This window comes from Mchenga conophoros, linkage group LG4 (assembly GCF_057382185.1).
Source record: "Mchenga conophoros isolate Kocher_MC1m ecotype Shallow Benthic linkage group LG4, M_conophoros_male_GT1.1, whole genome shotgun sequence".
Lineage (NCBI taxonomy): Eukaryota > Metazoa > Chordata > Actinopteri > Cichliformes > Cichlidae > Mchenga > Mchenga conophoros.
In genome coordinates this window covers 29,926,288-29,949,310 of record NC_140529.1, presented here as the reverse complement: position 1 = coordinate 29,949,310, position 23,023 = coordinate 29,926,288, and the positions used below count along the sequence as shown (strand labels likewise).

General features: G+C 37.1%; 1 protein-coding gene across 1 annotated transcript in view; it reads right to left on the bottom strand.

Annotated features, from left to right (window-relative positions):
* Window positions 1-14,641, bottom strand: part of hs3st4 (heparan sulfate (glucosamine) 3-O-sulfotransferase 4) — a 95,310-nt gene extending 80,669 nt beyond the window's left edge. Inside the window, exon 1 of the mRNA XM_085271690.1 lies at window positions 13,368-14,641. Within this exon, the coding sequence (XP_085127816.1) occupies window positions 13,368-13,963 (596 nt within the window). The 5' untranslated portion in view covers window positions 13,964-14,641. The remainder of the gene's footprint in view (window positions 1-13,367) is intronic.
* Window positions 14,642-23,023: the final 8,382 nt, after the last annotated feature.

The following is a 23,023-nucleotide window of genomic DNA, read 5'->3' as shown; positions in this document are numbered from 1 at the left end:
TTTAAAAAAATAAACTAGGGTTCTTTCCCCTAATGTTTTGTGCTCCCTGTACACCCCTGAAACCAAGCTCTTACTTTAGCTACTAATTTGCACAAAAGGAGTTATTACTCCATAAAATAAATAAAAGAAATTGACTTTACCTCTTTAGTAAATGTTCCTTTTTCTTAACCCTTATTTATACACGAGTGCTGAGCCTTTCTTTTTTTTTTTTTTTTGTGCTCTGTGTTGTTGACAGTAGTCTAGGTGTAAAAATGTACTATCCATATTCTGTTTTGTTTTGCAATAATAAAGAATAACAGGCCATAGTTTGTATCAAATTAGACAAAATTAAATAAAAAATGATGAACAATATGTTCTTTATAGACAAACAAAAACACCCTTACTCCAATTAGACACAATATATTATGTTGTGATTAAAACATTATGTTGGAACCAAAACATTCAGTTATATAAATTGTTACCAGCTTTGCTGTTTATATTATTAATCATAGAAATGATACAAATACATGTCACAGATTGTGCAAGAGAAGAGTTGGTTTTATGGTTGAGAGCAGGTAAGAGCCTTATTAGAAAAGCAGAACTCGTCAACTTTCTCCTAAATCTCTATTACCAATAATCCAAATTACCCAGGAAAAACAATCACCTCCTGATATAGCAATTAGCAATTAGCATAATCCCTAAAAGCCTCCTTTTGCATTCCATTGGCTTAATCCAAGTCTCAAAGGAGTTTGGCAAATGCCACAGCTTGTGTTAATGACTTCCAATATACCAAACACATACTGCATCAGCAATATGTTTCAACCAAGTTATAAAATCAAAATAATAGTGAGAATATTCTCTCACTATTCAATCCAGCATAGCAACATCTTGACTGTATGTAAGAAGTGTGTTGAGAGCAGTTTACACATCTAATACTCGGCTCATACTTTGTTTCACACTGTGCTAAAATTCGTCTAACGGAATACCCCATGGTGATTTGAGGGAAAGAAAGAGCATGAATAAGTAAACAACATAAAGCGATGAGAAACTTCAAAGGCGGTGGGACAATCACAGCAAACAAGATCCTGGAAGCCAATGAATGTGTTTGTCTTTGTTTGTGACAGTGACTCAGGGGTGTAAACAGAGGAATTAGCTCACACCTCCGGAGTCTCAACACATCACACAGCCATAATTGAATTAAGTCTGTCAGGTCGTTGCTGAACTGTAGATGTTATGAGGAGCACAAGATGCATTTGACTCTAAGGACCACCCCTAGAAACGGTCATTTTTCATTCCCATAAAATACCAAAAATAGTAATTAGTGGGGAAAAAATGGTTTCTAAAAATTATGACATCTATGATTAGCAAACAGGCTAATTTTTATGTTAAGATATTTAATGCATTGTAGCAAACACCTAATGCGTTGCGTTTATCGTCATATGCACTTTCCTTCTTTTCATCCCTCAGCCTATAATACAAAAGAACCCATCAGTTCCCATAGACACATGCTTGAAACATATCTCCAGTGGTTCCTGTATCTTGGCTCTATGTCCATTCCTGTCAAGGTTTTCCTTTTGACTGAACAAATGCATCAGCTTGTGTCTTGAGACCATATCGCTCGCAGCCAATAAGGAGCGTGAGCAGCAAAAGTGCTTCAGGAGATGTGGAAAGGAAAATTGGAATCCTGACAAGTATGATTGACATGCGTATTTGTCCCAAAGGTAGTCTTATTTGCAGAGATTTAAAGACGTCTGTAAACCAGCATTCTGCCGAACAGAGTCATTGTTCCTCCAGACTAGAAGCATATCACGGCAATTCTGTCGCATGCAAATAATCTTTTGGGAGAAATGAATCCCTTTGAGCATAAAATGACTTCAGCTTATACTTTATTTTCAGTCCAAAATAAATAATTTAACAGATGAAGCTATGTCTTTCATTTTCAGACAATCTGTCCATGTTGCGGAACAAACACACAAGCCCAAGTCCTTCCGTCTATCCCAGCAACAGCAGAGGAGAAGGCTGCTGCAAATTGTATCTAGCTGTTTTGATGGACACAAAAAAGTGGATATGTGCCTTTATGGCAAACCATAACCTGGGGCCACTTCATAGCAGTGGAAGGGGAAAAAATGGAGAATTAAAATCTAACCATAAGTAAAATAGACTTCCACTTGAAAGCACTGGAGTGTAGCTACAGCAGAGCAAGAGAAAGAGACAAATGTGTGTGTAAAAGAGGAGGTATGTGCATGAATTCTGAACAGAACCAAAGGCAGGATGAAATTGGCTATACCCATTAACTGCTGAAGAGTTTTTTCGCCCTTCTTCTATATGCAGAAAAGATGAAGCGCTATTACTTCTTCCATAATTCCCATGACACATTACAGATGGCTAGAATAAGATCAAGCCTATCTGTTGTCCTGGAATAAAAGAAGCCTCTATTCAGTCAAAACAAATCACCAGAGGAAAAAAAACCTCTTGAAAGGTAATTCTACACTGAGGTATGTACAGTATGTGTTTATCCACTGTATTAGAATATTTGCTGCAGAAAATATGACACCAGAGAATCATGTTGTAATAGTCGTACTAATTAGCGATTCGGAATAGTTGCAGCTTAGTGCCTGTTCTTTTTGAAATTCAGAGGTCTCACCCGAGGTTAACTAATTCACAACCTGATGATACATGTTGCATAAAATCACACAATAACAGCAAGACGTGTGTTTTGCTTTTAGAACACTGCATTTAGTTAGCGAACGTTAACGACACAAAGCCCATCGGAGCATACACAATTTTCACTCTAGCTCTGTTCAGCTCAAAGGTAACAGGAACAGGGGCAGATCTAACGTGGTGGCATGGGGTGGCATGTACCACCTTAAAACAATCCCAGTGCCACCCTAGTTTTGCATTTGTCAGTGTCGTTTATTAAAATTAGCTAGCATTAACACTTTGAGCTTATTCAATTAACACTGGATATAGCCCCCCACCCCCTCACACACACACACACACACACACACACACACACACACACACACACACACACACACACACACACACACAGAGAGAGAGAGAGAGAGATTATATATTATGCTAATAATCCATGTAACACAAGTTTTCAATTTTTGGTGAAAAATACATCCATTTGTTCATGACAGTGCAGGTTTCTGAAATTTAGGCATGTAACAGTTTGCTTATTTCTTAAAATTAAAGAGTGTGAAACACTATTTCATATTTCAGATTGCGCAGTTACTTGCTGCTACTCTACCTTTACACTCTTATATTCAGCAGCATATTTATAAATTACCAAGGATTGTCCTGTTGCAATAAGAAGTCATTTCCAATACAAAAAGAATGACTTCATCGCTTTGTTGATTCAACAACATAGATTAAAACTCAAGTGTTGTAGACCTATACATTATTGTGTATTAGAGAGACAAAAAAGAAAAGGCTGCTCTTCCCGTTTTTAGGATCCAAAGAGCAAATTTTCTGAGCTATGCAGGATCTGAAGAGATTCTGAAACAAGAAATAAACATGATTGCTCCTGTGGTAACTGATACCTCAGAGCTCTGTGATCCTTGAGAGTTTAATCAAGTGGAAAGAGGGTGGGCACTGAGAAAGACCTGAGTGAAGCAGTCCTCTGTCTTTACAGCACAGGGGTATGCTGCTAATTAAAAAGTTGAATTCTACAACTGCAGTACTGGCACTGGAGCACTCAGAGGTGCGTCCTTGTGAGTCTTGGCACTGTCTTATCGGGCGTAGGCAGATTATGCCATGTTGGGAATGCGTAGGAGAGGGAAGCATTGCAGCAGCACACAGGCCCAGCTGGAATGGATGGCATCCTGCCTACTCCGGGATCTGGCCCACCGTGCTCTTTCCCATCTCCCCACTGAGTGGAGTCATGGGCTCCCAGTCAGGTGGCAAGAGTCAGGGGCTAAGCTGCCCAAGGAGCAACTGAGAGAGGGAAAGCAGGTCTAAACAAGGGATAAATGCGGGATTTAGACTTTCTGCTGCTTTGCTTGGCCATGGATTCACATCTCCATTACACACCTCCTGTTTCGAATCCTGTCTTATGACCAAAGGTTGCAGGTACACCAATGCCTATTCTGCGTTACACTCTGTTCCTTTGACGTGCCGCAGCAGCTAAATCAGACATTGTACACTGACACTTCTTCCACTGAGTTTAATATTTTTTTAAAAAAAGGATTTTTTTCACAGTGCAGTCCAAAAAATAGATATGTTCCTTTGATAAGATAAGGTGAGGACTGAACGTACTCTATTGTATGACCTTGGATGAGGTAAAGGGATGTAGCTGTGTAGGATTCACTGATTATAGTGCATTTCTTATGAGAAGTTTGTAAAAGTTGAAAACCCCATTCATTTTAAACCTCATAGTAAGTAAAATAATTAATCAATTAATGGAGGATGCTAAAGTACCTGTCCTGTGCAGCAAAGTGTGAATTTGGATTTTGGAGTGGTGGTCGTTTAGTTACCTTGTTTGACAGAATTTCATTTTGCACTTTCACTTGTTTAGGTTTAGGCACCAGAAGCTACATTAAGTTCAGAAAAATATTATGATTTGGAATGAAAGATGAATCTTCACAACATTAATCTTGGATTTAGAAGGATGGAACTTAGCAAGTACATTTTAATGTGATGCATAGTGATGGTGAACAAAAATAGTTTTCAAATTTCTTGGAATAAAACTTACATCTGCTGGGACAATTATAGAGTTGAAAGGTATGCTGATTTGTTTTTTTAGCACAGAGATGGTAAGGTAGGGCCATCTCCCAAAGATTTATGGGTATGTCTCTTTAGCTTTTATTGCAAAGTGTCATTTTAATAACACAGACATATTACAGCTTCCAAATCTTGGAAAAATGTTGGTTCTGGCTCACCGGTAACCAGTTTATCATATGGTTAAATATATTTAAACATTACAGTCATGCAGACCTGTGTTGAGCTGTTGATCCACTCATGTCATCATTTGTAATTTTCATGAACTTTCTTTTAATTTACAAGTTTTATTTATATGCAATTATCTTCAAAGTTGAATGCAAAACCTGTAGAAAACCTTTGAATTACATTTTTCCAATATTTTCCCATATGACTAAAGGATACATTCAACATTTTGATTAGTTATTTTAAGATAAGATAAGATAAGATACCTTTATTAGTCCCACAAGTGGGAAATTTCATGTTAAGGCTGCCGACCTATTGCACGCAATGGCGGCGTCATCTTACCCTCCGACCATACATACATTACACAAAAACATCACATGGGGAAGACAGGTCAGAGAGGTATAACAATGGAAAAAGCACCACATGAGGAAAGATAAGATTTTGTGACTGGGACTGTGAGGAAAACCATTAACTGGCATATACGAGGATTCTTTTATTGTACATCGCAGTATTCAACTTAATCAATTTGTGTTTATCTGTACCTCACATCTAAATTATGTTGTATTACATTATTTTATTATTTATGGGTCAGCGAGTCTTACTTTTGGACACATTTCATAGAACAGCTTCATACTTTTCAGGAAATGGATTTCTAGCTGTTTAAAAAGTAATGTGAGGCAGAGCCCACTGGTGGGGCATAGAGCCACTGCAGACTGAGCACAGACGTTCAGAGGAAAAATTTGGCACAAAGCTGAAGGAAATGTGTATATTTTTATTGGGAAATTAAGAAGAATAAATAACATTTTGTTTTTGATTCTCATTTGCAACCTTTATTTGGATAAAATTTGAATGAAATTTAAATATATATTTTTATTGTTAATGAATGATAAACTCTTGAAGTGGGTAGGGCAATAACCCTACACCCTGTGAAGTAGGTCACTCTGACAAATTTGACATCCAGGGTTACAAAGAAAACGCAATATGTAACAGGTTATCCAAACATATGGAGGGTAGACACAGCACATGTACTCATGAGGTGCATGTACTAGCACACAGAGACAGAGCTACTTGAAATTTACCCAGCATCTTTGTTTCAGAGTCATATTGATTTTTGATGAATTTCACATAGGATTTGGCTTGAATCTACTCTGTTGATGTAGCTGTACAGCAGACTCTTATCAAATGTTCACCTTTATACATAATACAGATAGGCTGCACAAATTTAATATGAGTCTGCAGGCAGAACTGGTGTGCATTTCACTTTTAATTACCTTGAATCTTGGAATTGCTTGCAAATTGCATTCTGGCTTCAACATTTAACATTATTTAATTACATATTTATCACATAATACACAACATAATTGCTCCATATGATGTTCTTTTCTGCAGGCAGAAAGCTATTCTGATTTGTGAAAAGAGTAATCTAACTACTGACTTTGCAGTGTATTCATCAGTGTGGAACAGAATTACACTGAGCCTCAATAGATGAGAAACCTCGTGCTCTCTGCTGTATTATTTGATCTGGATACACATGCTTTTCAAATAGAATTAATCTGAAATGGACAATCTGACATGTTCCAAAATTGTGTTTTTTTTTCCACTGTGTAGTAGGCAGATACTCCTAGTATTAATATTCTATGCACCTTAGATGTTAAAGTTTGGAAAAATATATCTTTTCTATTTTGGAATTTAATATTTTAACTATCTTTAAATTAGAAGCATAATAAAAATTAGACAGCTGTGGGTCAGGTGGTACAGGAGGTCATTGAACAATTGGAAGGTCAGCGGACTGATCTCTAGTTCACGTGCCAAAAAAACCTTGGGCAAGATATTGAACCCCAGATTTTGTAGAAAGAGCTCTGAGTGCTCAACTGAGTAGAAAGGCACTATGTAAGTACTAGTCCATTTACCATTTGTGAGTCCAAAAATGGATAGTTTTCTGCCTTGTTTATTGATACATGAATTTTTGAAGCTTTTTTGACAGCAGTTTAGCATCGTTTTTTTCTTTATAGACTCTTGCTGTGCTTCTCACTCCTCACAAACCCTATTAGTTAACATTAATGTAAACACCATTGTTTGACATTTTGCAAAAGTGACGAAAATACCAAACAGTCAACCTCTCTAATAGGTGCTCATTAAATCAGCGTAAAGTGAATTCCTGCTGAGTGTTTACCCACATCAGACACAAATCTTAATGAATGACTGGTAATCAATTAAATTCTTTAGCACAATTTATGATGCACATATTTTTTTTTCCACTGAAGTACTGTATGCGTGAGCACAGGCAGAGCTGGAGTCAACAGTTGCTGTGTTGGTCACCAAGCATCTAACACTTCCTTTTCCAGCATGGGCGTTTGCACCAGTTGACTCAAGCTCAAGAGAACAGATAAGTTAAATCCTTGTGGTGATGGCTTATCCTCTTTCCTCAGAAATAGAGGCAGCATTAAAAGTGCCAATTGGCTGATGAAAGTCCTCTGTGAGCAGTAATGATGCCACTACATTGCAAATTGCTTGTTCAAGTAAGCTCAAAACACACTGGAGAAACTATCCAAGAGTGCTAAAAACAAGAACGCGGCACCAGTCCCCAATCTGGGACTGTCTATGGAGGTTTATACCAGGCCTACACTAAACTTGGAAACCTAATCGGAATATCACATGTGGTGGGTTTGAAACTAAACTTTTATAGTCTTGAAAAAAACTAAAAACTTCTTTAACCTCAAATCCAGTCAGAAATCTTTTGCAAAAGAAATGCATGCTTATGCTACAATTTTAGAAAGTTAAAAATCTTCTGAAATATACAAAATGTGTGACATTATCATTTTCCTTCCAAGTTCTCTATAAAAAAAAAAAAGCTTAGTTTTGCATTTTGATCCCTCAAGTTTCTCCAGCTGCTAAGGTTTTAGCAATGGGTTACTTTTCTCCAGTATAAATTAGTATAATTGTATGCAAATTAAGCAATCTAAGAGTATGATATGTTACATTATAAATACGGTATTTTATATTGTTTTGCTAAAACATAGACTATAGGACACTAGATAGATATTTCAGAAGGTATTTAGCTCTCCATATGATCTAAATACTGGAATTGGTGATTGAAAATGCATAGAAAACTGCATTAAGTTCATTTTGTTTTTTTCTTTTATGTGTAATTTTAGATTTAAGTGGTTAGGTTATGTACACCATACATACAAACAGAGTTTAAAAAAAATTAACCGTAATTTACAGACTTTTTTATAGCACTATAGTGAATGATTTCATGGTAACACATTGTTAATGTAGTGTGTTTTTTCTGTGTTTTTTTATTCATAGCCTATTGGTTTGATCAGACACAATGATTAAATAAAAATGTATACCCTTTCAACGTAGATTGACCAACATATATTTTCTATACTTCAACACTTACATCACTAAAGCTATGAAGAGTAAGCAAACCCTAGTGGTTATCAACTTGGAATATCAACTCAAGTTTTGTTTTAAATCTAACCATGCGCTATATGGAAAAAAAAGTCTTGGGCCATACCTCTTAATCTTAGCATTCAGGTGTTTTTAGTCCCTGTGCCACAGGTGTCTAAATCAACCACACAGCAATGCAGTCTGCCTGTATGAGCATTTGTGAAAGAATGGCTCATTTTAAAATGTTTACTGAATCGAGTTTGGCTGTAATAAGATGCCACTGCTGCAACAAGTCAGTTCCAGGAAGATTTTCCCTCCTAGATATTCCACCAACAACTGTAAGTGGTATTATTACAAAGTGAAAGTGTTTAGGAACCAATGCAAATTAGCCACAAAATGGCAAACGACATAAAGTTTAGAGCAGGATCGCCAAGTACTGAGGCGTACAGTGTGTCTCCAGTGCTCTGCTGTCCATGGACAGTATAAAATAAATACAAGCTAATGTGGAAGTGCATTAAACATTCATTCTATTTCTCGGCCACTTGACGGCAATAACTGTGGCTGCAAAAAGACAGCTGGACCTATAGAAGTCATTGTGAAATTAGCTTTCTGTCAAGACCCATGTAGAAACTTTCATGTGGAGTTTGAAGGGTCAGTCACTCATTTTGGACGGAAGTTTTATTTGCTCTAACCATGGTTCAGAGATTAAGGATTACGAAACGGCATGCTCATTGGCTAACAAAATGTAAATCACAAGTCATTAGCCAGTAAGTGTATGGTTCAACTGTGAGACCCTCCCTTTTTCTTGACCACGATTACAGAAGTGTTTATCTCAAGACTTCAAAAAGAGGATATCAGACATCAACAGGTGACATCACGGTAGCTATATTCAATTTTTATACTATGTCTATGCAGCTCGATCAATAACTATTCAATTCAGTTCCTCCGCTGCTTAGCCATAGGCCACAGCTTTGTAGCTGTAATAAGTAGATGGTCCGTTACATTTGTCTATATGAGTGCATTCCTTACATTTCCTACAAAAAAAGCTATTTTCATTCTAAATGAATAAATGCAAAATATATCACTGAGGATGGATACAACTGACTATTGTCTGTCAATTAAAGTACTACATTGCCTAGATGCATTCTTATTGTGTGTAAGAAATGGCAGGGCCTTATTTAGCCCTGCCATTTCTGTCAAGACAAAGGGTCCTTTAACTAAAAAAACTTTTAAAAAAAACCCCGAAAACCGGTGAAAGGCTTACTAAATTCTAATATCAAGGCAAGATACACAAGGCTTTACACTTTTGTTTATGAACTGCTTGAAGCCAGCAGGAAAAAAAAATACAAAATATGTTCCTGCTGAGAACCTATGACTCCCTTTGACTGTGGTTATATCCTTGTTTTTTTTTTACATTTCATTCTGAGTGAAATCATTCCAATTAAAAATGTTGTGTCAGCTCTTTTCACAGAATATGGCTTTAATAAGCTCTGGTGTTTACATGCACTGATGCAGAACAGTGTGACATGTATAAAAGTGATGAATATGTTAAGCATCTTTTCTCTTTCACATGTGTTTGATCAGCTCCCTGAAAACGGATATGTATCACTTGTTCAGCACAGCAGTTGCCATTATTGCATTGCTCTTAGCTCTTTAATTATTTACGAGTTTGAATTCAAAGGAAACTCTGCAATGAAGAAGTTCAGCTTGGAAGCTGCTATTTTTGGGACGTGGAGAAGCAGATGTCCCCACACATTTACAACATGATCTGTCCTGTGCGGAAGGAATGCAGCCAGAAAGTAATCACGATCAGTCATTGACACTGGGCATTTTTTTTCTTCGGATCAGTTTATTAAAAAGTTTAAACCAACCTTGTGAAACATCTGGACCTGCTTACTCTGACTTTATGGAGCGTTTTTATTATGCTTGGGTGTTAGAAGCAATTACAATTGGTGTAATGTAAACACATGTATTAGCAACGATTTTGGTAAGATCAGAGATTAATTTGATTCTAATATATATATATATCTGTTATCAGAACACAGATGTCCAAGAGATTTTCCTGGGATGATAATGTTTCTTTCCAGCAGAGTTTATTGGTCAGTAGATAATGGTTTTCATGTGCATTAACCTGCTGTGTTGAATGTAATATACTCTAGAGTGAGTTACGTGTTTGGCATAAGTTAATATTATGCTCCAACAAGTAAATTACCATTACTGTAGTCCTAAAACTCCACAGTTAAACATCCAAACCTCAAAACTTACTTAGGGTTAGCAAGATTGTGCCTCCAACAGACTCATGTAATTATGCATATGACCTTGTTTTACAACATGCCCTATTCTGTAAGAGTGGTTGTAAAGAAACATTGTATAACAGTTGAAATACCAGAAAAAAATGGCTGTGTACAAGATAACATCTGTAGCAAGAGTTTACTAGAGCTTATATTCATAGATGTACCGCAGAGAAAAATCTTGGAATTTTATCTGTCATTTTTGCATGATATACCAAAAAAGCTAGTGCTACCAGTATTTCCAAACTAAACTAGAGACATGCATTCTGTGTCCTGATCCTGGCATTTTTTTATGTATTTTAATTTCACAAAATTGCATGAAAAAATATCAAAATGCATAGACATCTGTAAATGTAAAATGTACCTGTGCAATGCCATGATATGACATAGGTAGTTAACAAAAACAAGAAAAACACAAACACAATCGCAATTCATTCTAAAGACACTTTAACAACATTTGTAGGATATGTGTAGAAAACCATAAAGCTCTGTTATCTTGTATTTATACCAGCCCTCGGCAGAAAAACACATGGTCAGAAATTAAGCCCAGGCATTTCATTATGTACTTATAGGATGTCGTCAGACTGATATATTCCTTATAGATCTTCTATCATAGCTGTCAAAATACAGAGCAGGTGTTAGTGAGACAGGCCCAAATTTATGAATTCCATTTTGTGAGATTACTGGTCTCATTCAACTACAGCAATGTCAAACTGTTGCAAACATTAGTATGTGATCATAATTTCACTTCCATTAAGTGCGCATTAGCCAGAGCATTACCGACAGGGAAGAGAGAGGCAATATAATACATCATTTAGTGTTTAGAAACAAACAAACTTTGCCTGAATTAATGTTTAAATCAATGACAAAAGGGTGACTCAACTCATGATTAAAGCATATATCTATTCACTTTGACCATCGAAGCAAGTCAAAATCACACCCTTCTCGATGAAGCCTATCCATCGACGTAAAATATTTCTTGCGTGTTTATTTGTGTCATTTTGAGGTGAATGTTCAAAATGAAATGCCCCTTCAGGAATTATTTAGCCCAGGGGCCCTAAAACACACAAGTGCATTTATTATTATTTATGTGAGCATGTCATCCTCCTGTCTAATGAGCCTTTCACCGTAAGCATAATGAAACAGCTTGCATTAGCACAGGATAAATGAACAGCCTGAGAGCTCCCATGTCTACGCAGTGAGATGAAAGCAGATGTTCCACAACCCAAACACCAGTGTAACAGACTTAGATCTACAGAGGAACAGAAGGGACTTTGAGTCAGTGTCATTCTCATCAGCTCATTGACTCCATTAGAAAATTCCCCTGGTCAAACATCATTATGTGAAAACAACGCCTAACTGAGCCATGACCAACTGACCATGAATGAACTCCTAAATTGATTTTTTTTTCTCCTATAAACACATTAGTGATAAACAGGTTCTTCACTGGCAAATAAACCTGGAGTCAAAGTGAATGTCAACTACCACACATGAAAGGTTGTGTAAATAATTCTCACATAACCGAGAACTGGTTGTAGTGGAAACAAAGAGTGTTTCAAGAAATCAAGCTTTTATGGTACTATTAGTCAAGTAGATGGAAGGACAATAAAAGAAAGCAGTTGCTACAGCAATTCATGGTTTCATTTTATTGGTTTTATGTTTTGACTCATAAAATCAAAATATAAATTGACATATATTTAAATATTTGTGGGATATCTTTATGTAATAAGCAGTATACGTACAAAAAAATACAATCTGACCCTTTTTTTAAAAAACCGGTAACGCTTTTGTGTGCATGGTTGTGACTGTGTACAGAATTGTAACTACATATTTTCACAGTCAAAATGTAAATGTGAAAATTTCTTACAATTTATCAACGATGTATTGTTTATTTATGATAGGCTTTCTTTAATCTTTTTTTTCGTGATGAAACTGAAACACACAAGTGATGTGTGTTTCAGTTTTATTGGTCGATAAAGGGAGACAAATGGAGCCCCAAATTGGCTCTTTCAAAATAAATTAGCTAAATTGTAAAAATAAAAATAAAATGTTGTATAAGATGGATATAAATAACTTAAAAATCTTAAAAATATATGATGATGATCCCCTGTCTAACCTTTAACCTCCTGTGTGACAGCACATCCACTGGTATATGGCAGACACCAGGTGAACAATGTATAACTCTTTGCTATTTTTAATACTATTGTGGGTTTTTAATGGGATTAAATATGTTTTCATTATAAACTCTATGATAAAGCCGGGGAAAGCTTCAAATAAAAACAGTAAAACCACGTCTCGTTTTTGTCTGATAAAAAGTCATAGAACTCACTTAACCCATGTAGTAGAGAAGGAGAAGAATTCAAATTGATTCTTTTAAAGGACAGCATCATGTTTTAGACAAATGTCATAAATCATGTGTATTACTGGTACAGAAACCACTCTCTAAAGCTGCTCTATTCGATTTTTCCGACACTTTCAGCATGCCGTTGTCTCCAGTGTGTATTTATGAAAAATCGGTATAGAGAATAACAGTGCGACGTTTTTCCTTTTAGGCTCTGCTTTGTAATTTTAGCGTAAGTAAGCTAATGTAGCTGAAAGTGCAGATTGACAAGTGGAAAAGTTTTGCCGTGATGGCTGAAATTATGTTCCGTGAATGGGATTACATGTCATCTATACACGGTCATCTACATACATGTCATTTCTACACGGAAAAATTAATTAACTAATAAAGCATGTACGCCTGCATATATAATATATATATATATATGCGTGACCTTCTACAAACAACTGCACGTGATTGAAAAGGTAACTCACCTGTACCAGTCAAGCCCCTTTTCGTAGTTCCTATCAAAGAAATGTGGCTCATTTCCAACTGCTCTGACATCCGGGTGCACCCTGAGAGCCTCCAGCAGGGCTCTGGTTCCCCCTTTCTTCACCCCGATGATAATGGCTTGGGGAAGTTTCTTCTCTCCGTAATCCGAGGTGCAGTTCACCCTGAGTTCGCTGTCCGTGGTGCTGAATTCCTGGTGCTCCCTCTCCAGCGCAGTGGTATGATACGCCGCCGCCGATTTAGTTGGAGACGGCTGAGTCCTAATCCACTCCACTGTCCTTTGTTCGGCCTCGGCATGTTCTTTCGCGATGGATACCGGGGTTGTTCTCTCGGATTCGGTGAATTCAGAAAAGCCCTGGGAAGTGGAATAAAGTTTCTCTCTCAATGTCACAAAAGTTGTCTCCTCTGTCACCAGCCTCCCCTGATACACATAGGTCTCTTGCAGAGGGAACTGCAGCGAGTTGTAGCAGCTCATCAAGCTATAGAACAAGTAGGTGACAGACAGGGAGAGGGTGAACATGAATAAGATTTTCCGGGGCACTTTAGAGGTGAAAACCGAAGTGCTGGACCAAAATGCCATCTCTGATAGCAATGATCCTCTCAAAGAAGTGGTCAGACATGTTTCCACCCCGAGTCTTGCATGGACAAATTCAACAGCAATAATCAGTCACTATCAACGCTGCTCCAGCTAAAAAAAGCGTGAAGCTGGACCAAACCACCCTAATCCAACCAAACCGCATATTTATAAGGATAGCTGGAACTAGACCGTAAAAATTCCGAAGGAAAAACAATGCGTCCCTTTTCTCGAGTATCGATTTCTAATTCCAAGGCTGACAGACAATGTCACAATTTATTGGACTGAACTTGCAGATATGAGAGGCTGGAGGTCTGGCGTCCTTCCAAATTAGCAGCCTGACTGGAACTGGGCAGCGTATGATGGACGAAATCCTGGCATTTTGTGAAGAGAAAAAGAAAAAAAGGCAATGAAAACCAGAGTGTTTAAAGTACGCTTCTTCTCTTCAACCGCTCAACCCGAAGTCCAGTCCCGTCTCCCACAAAAGAGTAGATTCCCATCGGTGGAGGCAACCTACAAAGCCACTAAATCTTTCCAACATGAGGCAGTTTGGCGCGCAATCCTTTACGCGTCCCTTTATTTACTTTGCGTAGTAGAAACTCGGTTTCCTTTGTACCAAAGCATCCACACTTCCCACTGACTACAGGATGCTGCTCGCCGTCCTTACGCCTTCTCACATTGGTAGGATACTACGATGTGCGCATCGGCTGGGTGAGCTCATCTGAGCTGAGGCACTACAGAGCCACACAGCACAACTAGTGTGTACACCCACTTTTCCTCTGTCCGTGCACAAGTAGTGCTAGAAACGTCAGATTTCCTAATCTAAGGGAGTTGTGTGGGGGGAAAAAGCTCATCTTTATTCCTTTATAGAACTACTCGTGGAGAGATAAAACTCGACACTAGAGTATGCGAGAGCTTATTGCAGTGTGATTTGCTCCATATAAAGTTCACTGTTAAATTCAATATCAGAGAGATTATTTTGATAGAGGTTATTTTTTACAGAAAGCTCATGTCTGCACCCTGCTGGTTTTTTGCGGCGCATTAATTTACAAAAGAGGAGAGAATGTGTGTATGACGGAGAAAGAAACGGAAACAAAGTTTAACCTGATACATGAGGGGAAACAGATATTTAGCGTTTTTAAATTAACAACGCTGATGGTGAAGTCACATTTCTGAGTGAAAGAATCCAGGCAGAAAACAATCCCGCGTTTTGCATTGTGCTGAGGATGTTGCTTAGGCGTATTATTCACTGAATTTATTATACATGGGCTGCAGACTATAATTACTGATGAGAATATTCAGTAGACCTTAACTTGTACACTTTGTTGCCACAATATGAGGATCTAAAATTGCATGCCACCGAAATGTCTCCCTGTATTAGAGAATCTCATTCATCACACACCTCCAACACACCAGGAGAGCCATCGTCACAATAAGTACTGGGTCACAAACAATTTGCAATGCCTGCTTCTCAGAACAGCGCGCCCCTGCTATATTTAAAGATCTCTGTGTCGTAATAGGAAAAAATATTTCTATGTATATGTTGCTTGACCAGATTTGTCATTTCTAATGCTTGTAGCTGGCTGGGCATGCAAACCAGGGGTGATACCAAGTCATATTATAGTGTCGGTAAAGGATTGCAGTATAGCAAAGGAGCTCTTTAATATTCAGCCAGTGCATTTCCATTAAATAAGAATGAAAAACTGTGATAATGGGAGCTACTATTACACACAAAAATACATGTTACCATGACTAAGGCTTTTGCAGGTGCTGTATTAGTGTAAAGCTGTAATAATTTATACTTTTGTTACAAGGTGATGTTAATTGACATTTGGACAAACAATGTGATTATCAATATGAATAATAATCCCATTGTCATATTAATCAACCTACAAAGCCAAATCTGTAGCTCACCTTGGGTTTAAGAGTTGGTCATTTTGGTTGTTGTGAATGTTTGAGGTCTAAATATTTACTCCTGGTTAGAAAGATACACGTAGTGACTGGTTGACATATTGGGTCATGTATTTATTTCAGCAGTGAGTAGGAAGCAAAAACTCGGAAAGAGAAGAATGAATTTTGTATTGAACTTTGCATCCATAAGATGACCAAGCACATTGTCAGAAACATAGCGGTTATACTATTAACTCTTGGGTGTGTAACTAAGCAACAGCTTGCTATCAATATACATTTATATGAAAAAATCGGAGTTACTCCTTGGAAAATAAACCTCACTTACACAATAGATAGTATCATGAGATTCAATGGGCTATAAGTTGCTGAAATACACACACACAGACACATAAATAAATGTATATGTATATATGTATGTATGTGTGTGTGTGTGTGTGTGTGTGTGTGTGTGTGTGTGTGTGTGTGTGTGTGTGTGTGTGTGTGGGTTTTAGTAATTAAAAAACAAAAAAACAAGTAAACCCACAAAGCAAAACTACATGTAAGCAATGCAGGTGATTGGCTGAGTGGGAAGAAAGTATGAACAAGTGTTTAGAGCACAATGGTTACTAGGTGTTTGGCAGTCAAGAGAGTGTAGGAGAGCTCAATGGGTTTGTTGAAATTGTTGTATTCATAAATTGCCACTCAGAGAATCAGAGAGCTCTCAAACACGAACTGCACCGTTTGTGAATTCCCACTGTTATCAGACCATCTACCTGTCTAAGAGTCACTCTGTCAGAGATTTCTGGGCATGTTCAGAATCTCCATGAAGTAGTTGCAGCAGAATTTTTCTTTGTTAATAACAACACAAGTGAAATGGTATTCAAAAGGAAGCTTCGACTTGCCGCTGATGATAAATGATTATCACACGAGCACATGAGAAAATATATTAAGTCATTTTATCTTCCCTTTGTTGTGTCTGTTATCTGAGCCATTCAGATAATAGTTAAAGACCAAAATATTTATTACAGGAATTAGATTAAAAATAAAGCAAAGCTAAAATGATTTAAATCGGTATAAAGGATGTAATGTGGTTTGTATATCTTGACAACAAATTGTTAAATCTAAAATGTAAAAAAATGACTTTTACACCAGCAACTAATGCCCAGTGCATTTTTTTCCATGGTGTACTGGGGATGCAGCCTAGTTAGCCAAGAGCCAGTTCCTGCAAGACACATCATTTCTATGGTGAATTAATGTGACAACAGAGGCTCTTCTGTACCTGATTGAGTATCTGAAGTTGCAATACACAGTCTTATGCTGAAACCCCAAAGACTGCAAAATAATTCTTGTGACAACACACACACGAAGCTTCTGTTCTGCCAGTGCAAACTACATCAGGCCTGTGGCACTTTCTCAATATAGTTACAGCTCAGGAGCTGCAGCTCCACCTTTGAGATTTGAGTCTACTAATATGAAATGACTTGATTCTGAACTCTGCCACAGTCTAAGCTTGTCTGGTGGAGCTGAGATGAACGGCTATTGTGGGAAGGTTTTGGCAGACTGTATATGCTCAAACTGTTACGGGGCTCAGTGCAATTAAAGTCAGAGTACTGTGGCCAGCAGAATCACACCCTGCTGTCCGCTGGGGTTCGTACCTGCAAAAATGGTTTATCAGGCTACATTTAGAAAGGAAATGACAAAATGGATTTAAGTGACCATCCTGATAGTGATAAAAGAAAGTAGAAAATACCATAAAAAGAGCAAACTTGCCTTTGGCCTACAAATCAGTAAATCAATATTTGTATGACCTTGTAATTTAATTCTCTCTCTTTCATGGAACCTTTGAATTAATCATAGACTGCAATGTCATGGTGCTGAAGCATAAGCGTGTGCAATCTTGATACAGAAACTTTTGCAGCAATCTACCTTAAGTAGGACTGGTGCAGGTTCAGGAGAATCTCTTGCCTTGTTGTCTTCCTTTAATGAAGATAATAAAATTCATGAGGAAAATGCCCCCGAGTGATCCTTGAAGGCATTTTCCTCATGAATTTCATTGTGGAATCTCTCAGCAGGAAGATTGGAAATATAAAGATTGTGTATGTTCGCCCTAGAGTAGAAAGATTGTTTTAAGGCATGAATTTATTTTATTTTGTTTTTGTTATTACTTTTATTGTTCTTTTTATGTAGAACAACAATTTGAAGCACCAAAGAGTACTATGGGGAAAAAAAAGATTTCCACATTTCCTTATTCAAAAATGACACACTTACAAATCACCTCTTCATTATGCCAGAAACATTAGATTGTCCTTCTTTATTTCTGGGGCCTGGTAAACACATTTGGACAAGTATCACTCAATCATATGTGGAAAAAAAAACATTTGGTTATGGTAAGCAACCCAAACATAAAATTTGGTTAATGCATTTGTGTAGGCATGGTAACAATAACATGAGCCACATTAAAACACGTTGAGACTTAAACCTGTGGGCCTACATGTAAAACAGAATTTGGGATGCATAACCATGAAAATAATATTAAAATATATCCTTAGATATAACGTCTTGTACATTTTCATGAAAATTTGGGTTTGCTTAATTTAAAAAAACAAAAAACAAAGTTGGAGTACGACATAAACGTTCTCTTTTTTTCTGGTGTTTATTGTGTGCACTTTTATGACCCATGTGCATAAAAATCTTCTTGTTTACTTATTTATGTATCGCATTTATGTCTCTTTATTTCTTTGTTTTTGTTTGTTGTTGTTATTAAATCTTTGGTTAATCAGTTATTGGCTATGTAACACATGCACGATACATTTCGGAATGGAGACAAATATAGAGAGTCATTAGTGACTGAATAGGACCAAATGGAGGCAGACTAGAGTCCTCTTTAGTGCTTTGATCCTATAACACCAAGCTATATCCCTGGATTATACAGTGAGCTTAATTTATCACCCTGTTCGAACGCGAAATCACAACCTGATCTCAAGGTCTGCACTATAAAATGGTGTCCCTTTTTCCATCCAGCATACCAAGGAATTTGGAAGCGCCTTAATTCAGTTTAGAAGGTCAAGTGTAAAAACTCTACTGATCGATTTTTAATGCAGTCACCTTAATAAGTGTGAAAGGCAATAAAGAGGAGCTGCTTTTTGTTTCCAGAACGGGTGGTTTCGAGGGAGAGGGTCATATCTGCATATCAAAGTTTAGACATTAAAATTAACATTTAAATGTAATGATTCATTATTATATAACATTTATATTTAACTTAATGAACGTACCAGAATAATCAAGGTATATTAAATTTTTTGGGACTAAAATCATTCATTGTCATGAGACTTGTGTATAGTTATGAGTGATGAGGTGCACTCACTGCTCACAGCTACACTTTTCCCTGTGCTTTTGTTGTAATTTTTGCAACACAATTGCTGAGCATTTTGTCTTAGAACAGATAACTGTTGCTTTAAAACACTTGCTTTGCAAGTGTTGAATTTGCCAGCACAACTCAGCTGGGGCACCTGACAGAATGACTAACTGGCAGTATTGATTTGCTTGTTCTAGCATTACAGATGTCACTGGAGATTCGTGTAGCCATGTCCTAGTTGTGGAATTTTCATCTTTAAAAGTTTGCATTTTTAAAATAAATATATCATAACGGACGGGCATGGTGTGTCCTATTTCAAAGTCTACAGCAGATTAGACAGTGGAAAGGCAGCGTTGTTCTGACACAGTGAACACATCATCTATGGCCCTCAGTATTCATCAGTCTTTGGCACTTCAGTTAATTGTCTTGTCAAGGATTTCAGTTCAAGAGATGACCCAAATACAGGACACAGAGACATGAAGGAAGGTTGTGGAAAGAACATGAATACTTTAAAATAAGTCGCAAAAAAAAAAACAAGGACCAAACTAAACAAAAGAGAGGCAATTATGGAAAAAGTATGCACACAAAGTAACAAGGGCAGGATTAAATACACAATAAATTCATTGAATACGAGTCAAAACTAAATTGGCAAAACAAACAATAATTAAAAATCGAAAGACACAAAGATTGAAAGAGATATAACAAGAAATAACAGCAATTCCAAACAATAACTCAGGAGCCATCTACATTTGCCAGTTGAGACTCAGAAACAGAAAAGATGAAAGTAGACATATTCCAGGATCAGTGAACACAAATGTTAGCAATTCTGGAACAGTCTTTGCATTGGCAGGCCATCAAATGGGTCTGAAATTTGACAAATCTAGATGCAGATTCAAATGCAGACTGAGGAACAGACATGGGCATAAGCCAACTGGATTCTAGAAGGGGAACAGTAGAGGTTTCTTGTTACTGGATGACCAAGAAAACTGAGAGACTTTGGAAGTTACCGTCAGAAATGTTTTAAAGATAGCATGTATATTCCCCTTTTTCTTTTTTATCTCATCATTTTTCCCTTACATATATAAAAGGTAGAATGCACCCTTAAAGTTATGGGCTATTGGGCCCAGGACCTGGCATTGGACATGTCTTCAGTTGAATGGGACTCATGTCTCCATAATGTTAATACTATGTATAAAGAAATAGGCAGTAGATTTATCCAACTTAAGATAACCATAGGTGGCATTGAACATTGCAACAACTGTATAAATGGAACTTGGCCCCCGTGGACGATTGCTGGAGTCAAAATGCTTTGATTTCACATATCTTATGGGACTGGTGGGAGATCAACGGAGGTCATTTTCAGTGTTTTGAAAAGAAGATTTGGCATCTCACGAAAACTGTCCATACTTGGTATAACTACAGAAGTTTCTGATGGAGACTTTTCCTGCTATACAAAAAAATGGATCATCCTGACTTTTACTACGGCAAAACGGTCTTGTTAAGACATTGGCAGAAAAAGAAACCCCCTCCCTATGAGGAGTGGCTAATGACGATGGTTAAGTTGGCATCTTACGAAAAAGTGACTTATGGTCTATTAGATAAATTGCACCAATATAATTGTATTTGGTCCCCCTTTACTAGCTGGCTTACTGTAACTTGAGGGGCAAGAGGGGTAATGAGAGAGTGGTTGGTGTGGGGTTTGGGTTGCAAAGAAAGAATATGATAACTTTATTTATTTTTTATGTTTTGTTATTTAAGTTCAAAATGAAATAAAAAAAAATTAAGATAAATAAAAGGTAGAATGCAGAAGAATTCCCCATTCTTTTTGACTACGGCAAAGATAAGGCCAACATCAAACTGCCTTTTCCATTTACTAAGTGTTTTCACTTGTTCTTCCAGCTCTTTCGAATAATACCCCTTGATGCCTTCATGTTTGTACTCTTATACCAATCCCATTGCTTAAAAAACACCCTAATTGAAAACATCTTATCAGTTTGCTTGATGTGATACCCTCAACTTATAGAAGATAATGTCAACTGACTAATTTTTCATCTCACGTTTGGTTAAGACAAGTCGTTATTAATTAAGTATTTGCAAATCGATCGAGAAACTATGGTGGAAATAGTTGTGCTAATACCTCACCAAGTGTTGAACTGCAGAGTCAGTACAAGTCTATTAGCCTGTGGTGCAACTGAAGAGAACAATAGAATTACCTTTGTTACCAATGCCATTCGTGATTTCCTATGCACATTGCCACAATGATATTGTCTTCCTTGTTTTCAAATCACTAGAGAGCCAATGCTGAAGTGAAATGATAGATACTATCTGCTTCTTGATCAATAATTCTGCCTCCCTCTATTGTTGACCAGGCTGCCACACTGTGGACTAATTAGATGATAAAAAGTGATGGATGTGTATTAAATTCAGCTGGACCTTAAGAGAACTCCTTTGGGTTTTGTCCTATTTTGAGCTGACCTTTTAGATCCTAACTTTATTGTACATGAATGCAGTTTTATCGGATTGCTGGATGTTTGTGATGCATCAGTTAGACTGTACGCATTGATTCACAGACAGATAGATAGATAGATAGATAGATAGATAGATAGATAGATAGATAGATAGATAGATAGATAGATAGATAGATAGATAGATCTTACTTCAGTTAACCTATATTGGTCATATGCGTTCATATGAGGACATAAGGACACGTTGCCCATTTCAGTAGGGAAAGTGTAAATTACATAGAGGGAGGGAGAATTCCCAATGGATCAGTGAGAGGTGACTAGAAAGCCCTTAAACTGCAAAGCATTTTGATTAGCTCTGTTTTTTTTTTACCATCAAGGTAATTTCAAGGTTTCTTGTCCCTACATTTAAAATATAAATTGTATTAAGTGTAGTTAAAATTAGGGCAAGCAGAACAGTCATCTTACAGGGACAAGCTATATTTTTTTCTGTTAGAGCAGAAAATGACCATTTTTCTGTTTTGAAGCAAAAACTCATTTCAAGACTTGCCCAATCTCTTCCTCTCATCTACTACCCAGTTTATCAACTGTACAGTGATAACAACTAAAACACAAAAACAATGTTATTATAGCATTAGAGATCATTAAAACCAAGCTTGTGAGCTTTGTCTGGGGAATTATATTATATTATATCAAAAATGAAGATAGAAACAAAATAAATAAAAGGTTCCATAAATGTTAAAGATTTTTTAAAATTAAATAAAGGTGGTGTCCAAGGTTTTCTGTCATGTATAATCACATTTTTTCCAGAGGATTTAATGTTTCTGCTAGTGTTTTTCCTTTTTTTCTCATATTGTTTACTCATGCTTTTTGATCGTGTTTTCTTTTTACTCAACCTCCCATTATGCCAGTGTGCTATCTTTAGGATGTTGATGTTAGACTGATGCAACACTTGGCCCGCTGTGCTTTTTTTTTCTTAAAACATGTCAGAGCACAGCCAGATAATGGGGTACAATTAGGGTTGTGCTGAAAATGTTCTGTTGGAGGTGTCATCACAAAAAAGGAGACATCATGAGTTATTTTCTTTTGGTTTAATCCTAAGAATTGCTTTCCTCTTGTGATTTATCAGCGGAGGCTGTCATGAATTTGTGACACCTATTTGCCCTTTACACAACTTGTGCTTTGGAAGTCACTCCCAGGTATAATGTTCTCTATGGAGTTGCTGTAAAACTCTTTTTAGCAAGGCCATACAATGACGACCAGACTGGATCTGCATGGAGCGCACTGCCTGTGGACCACTGGCCTCCTCCTGAGTCGTTCCTGAGTTAGCAATGTCCCCTGGTGCCTCCCACACTCAAA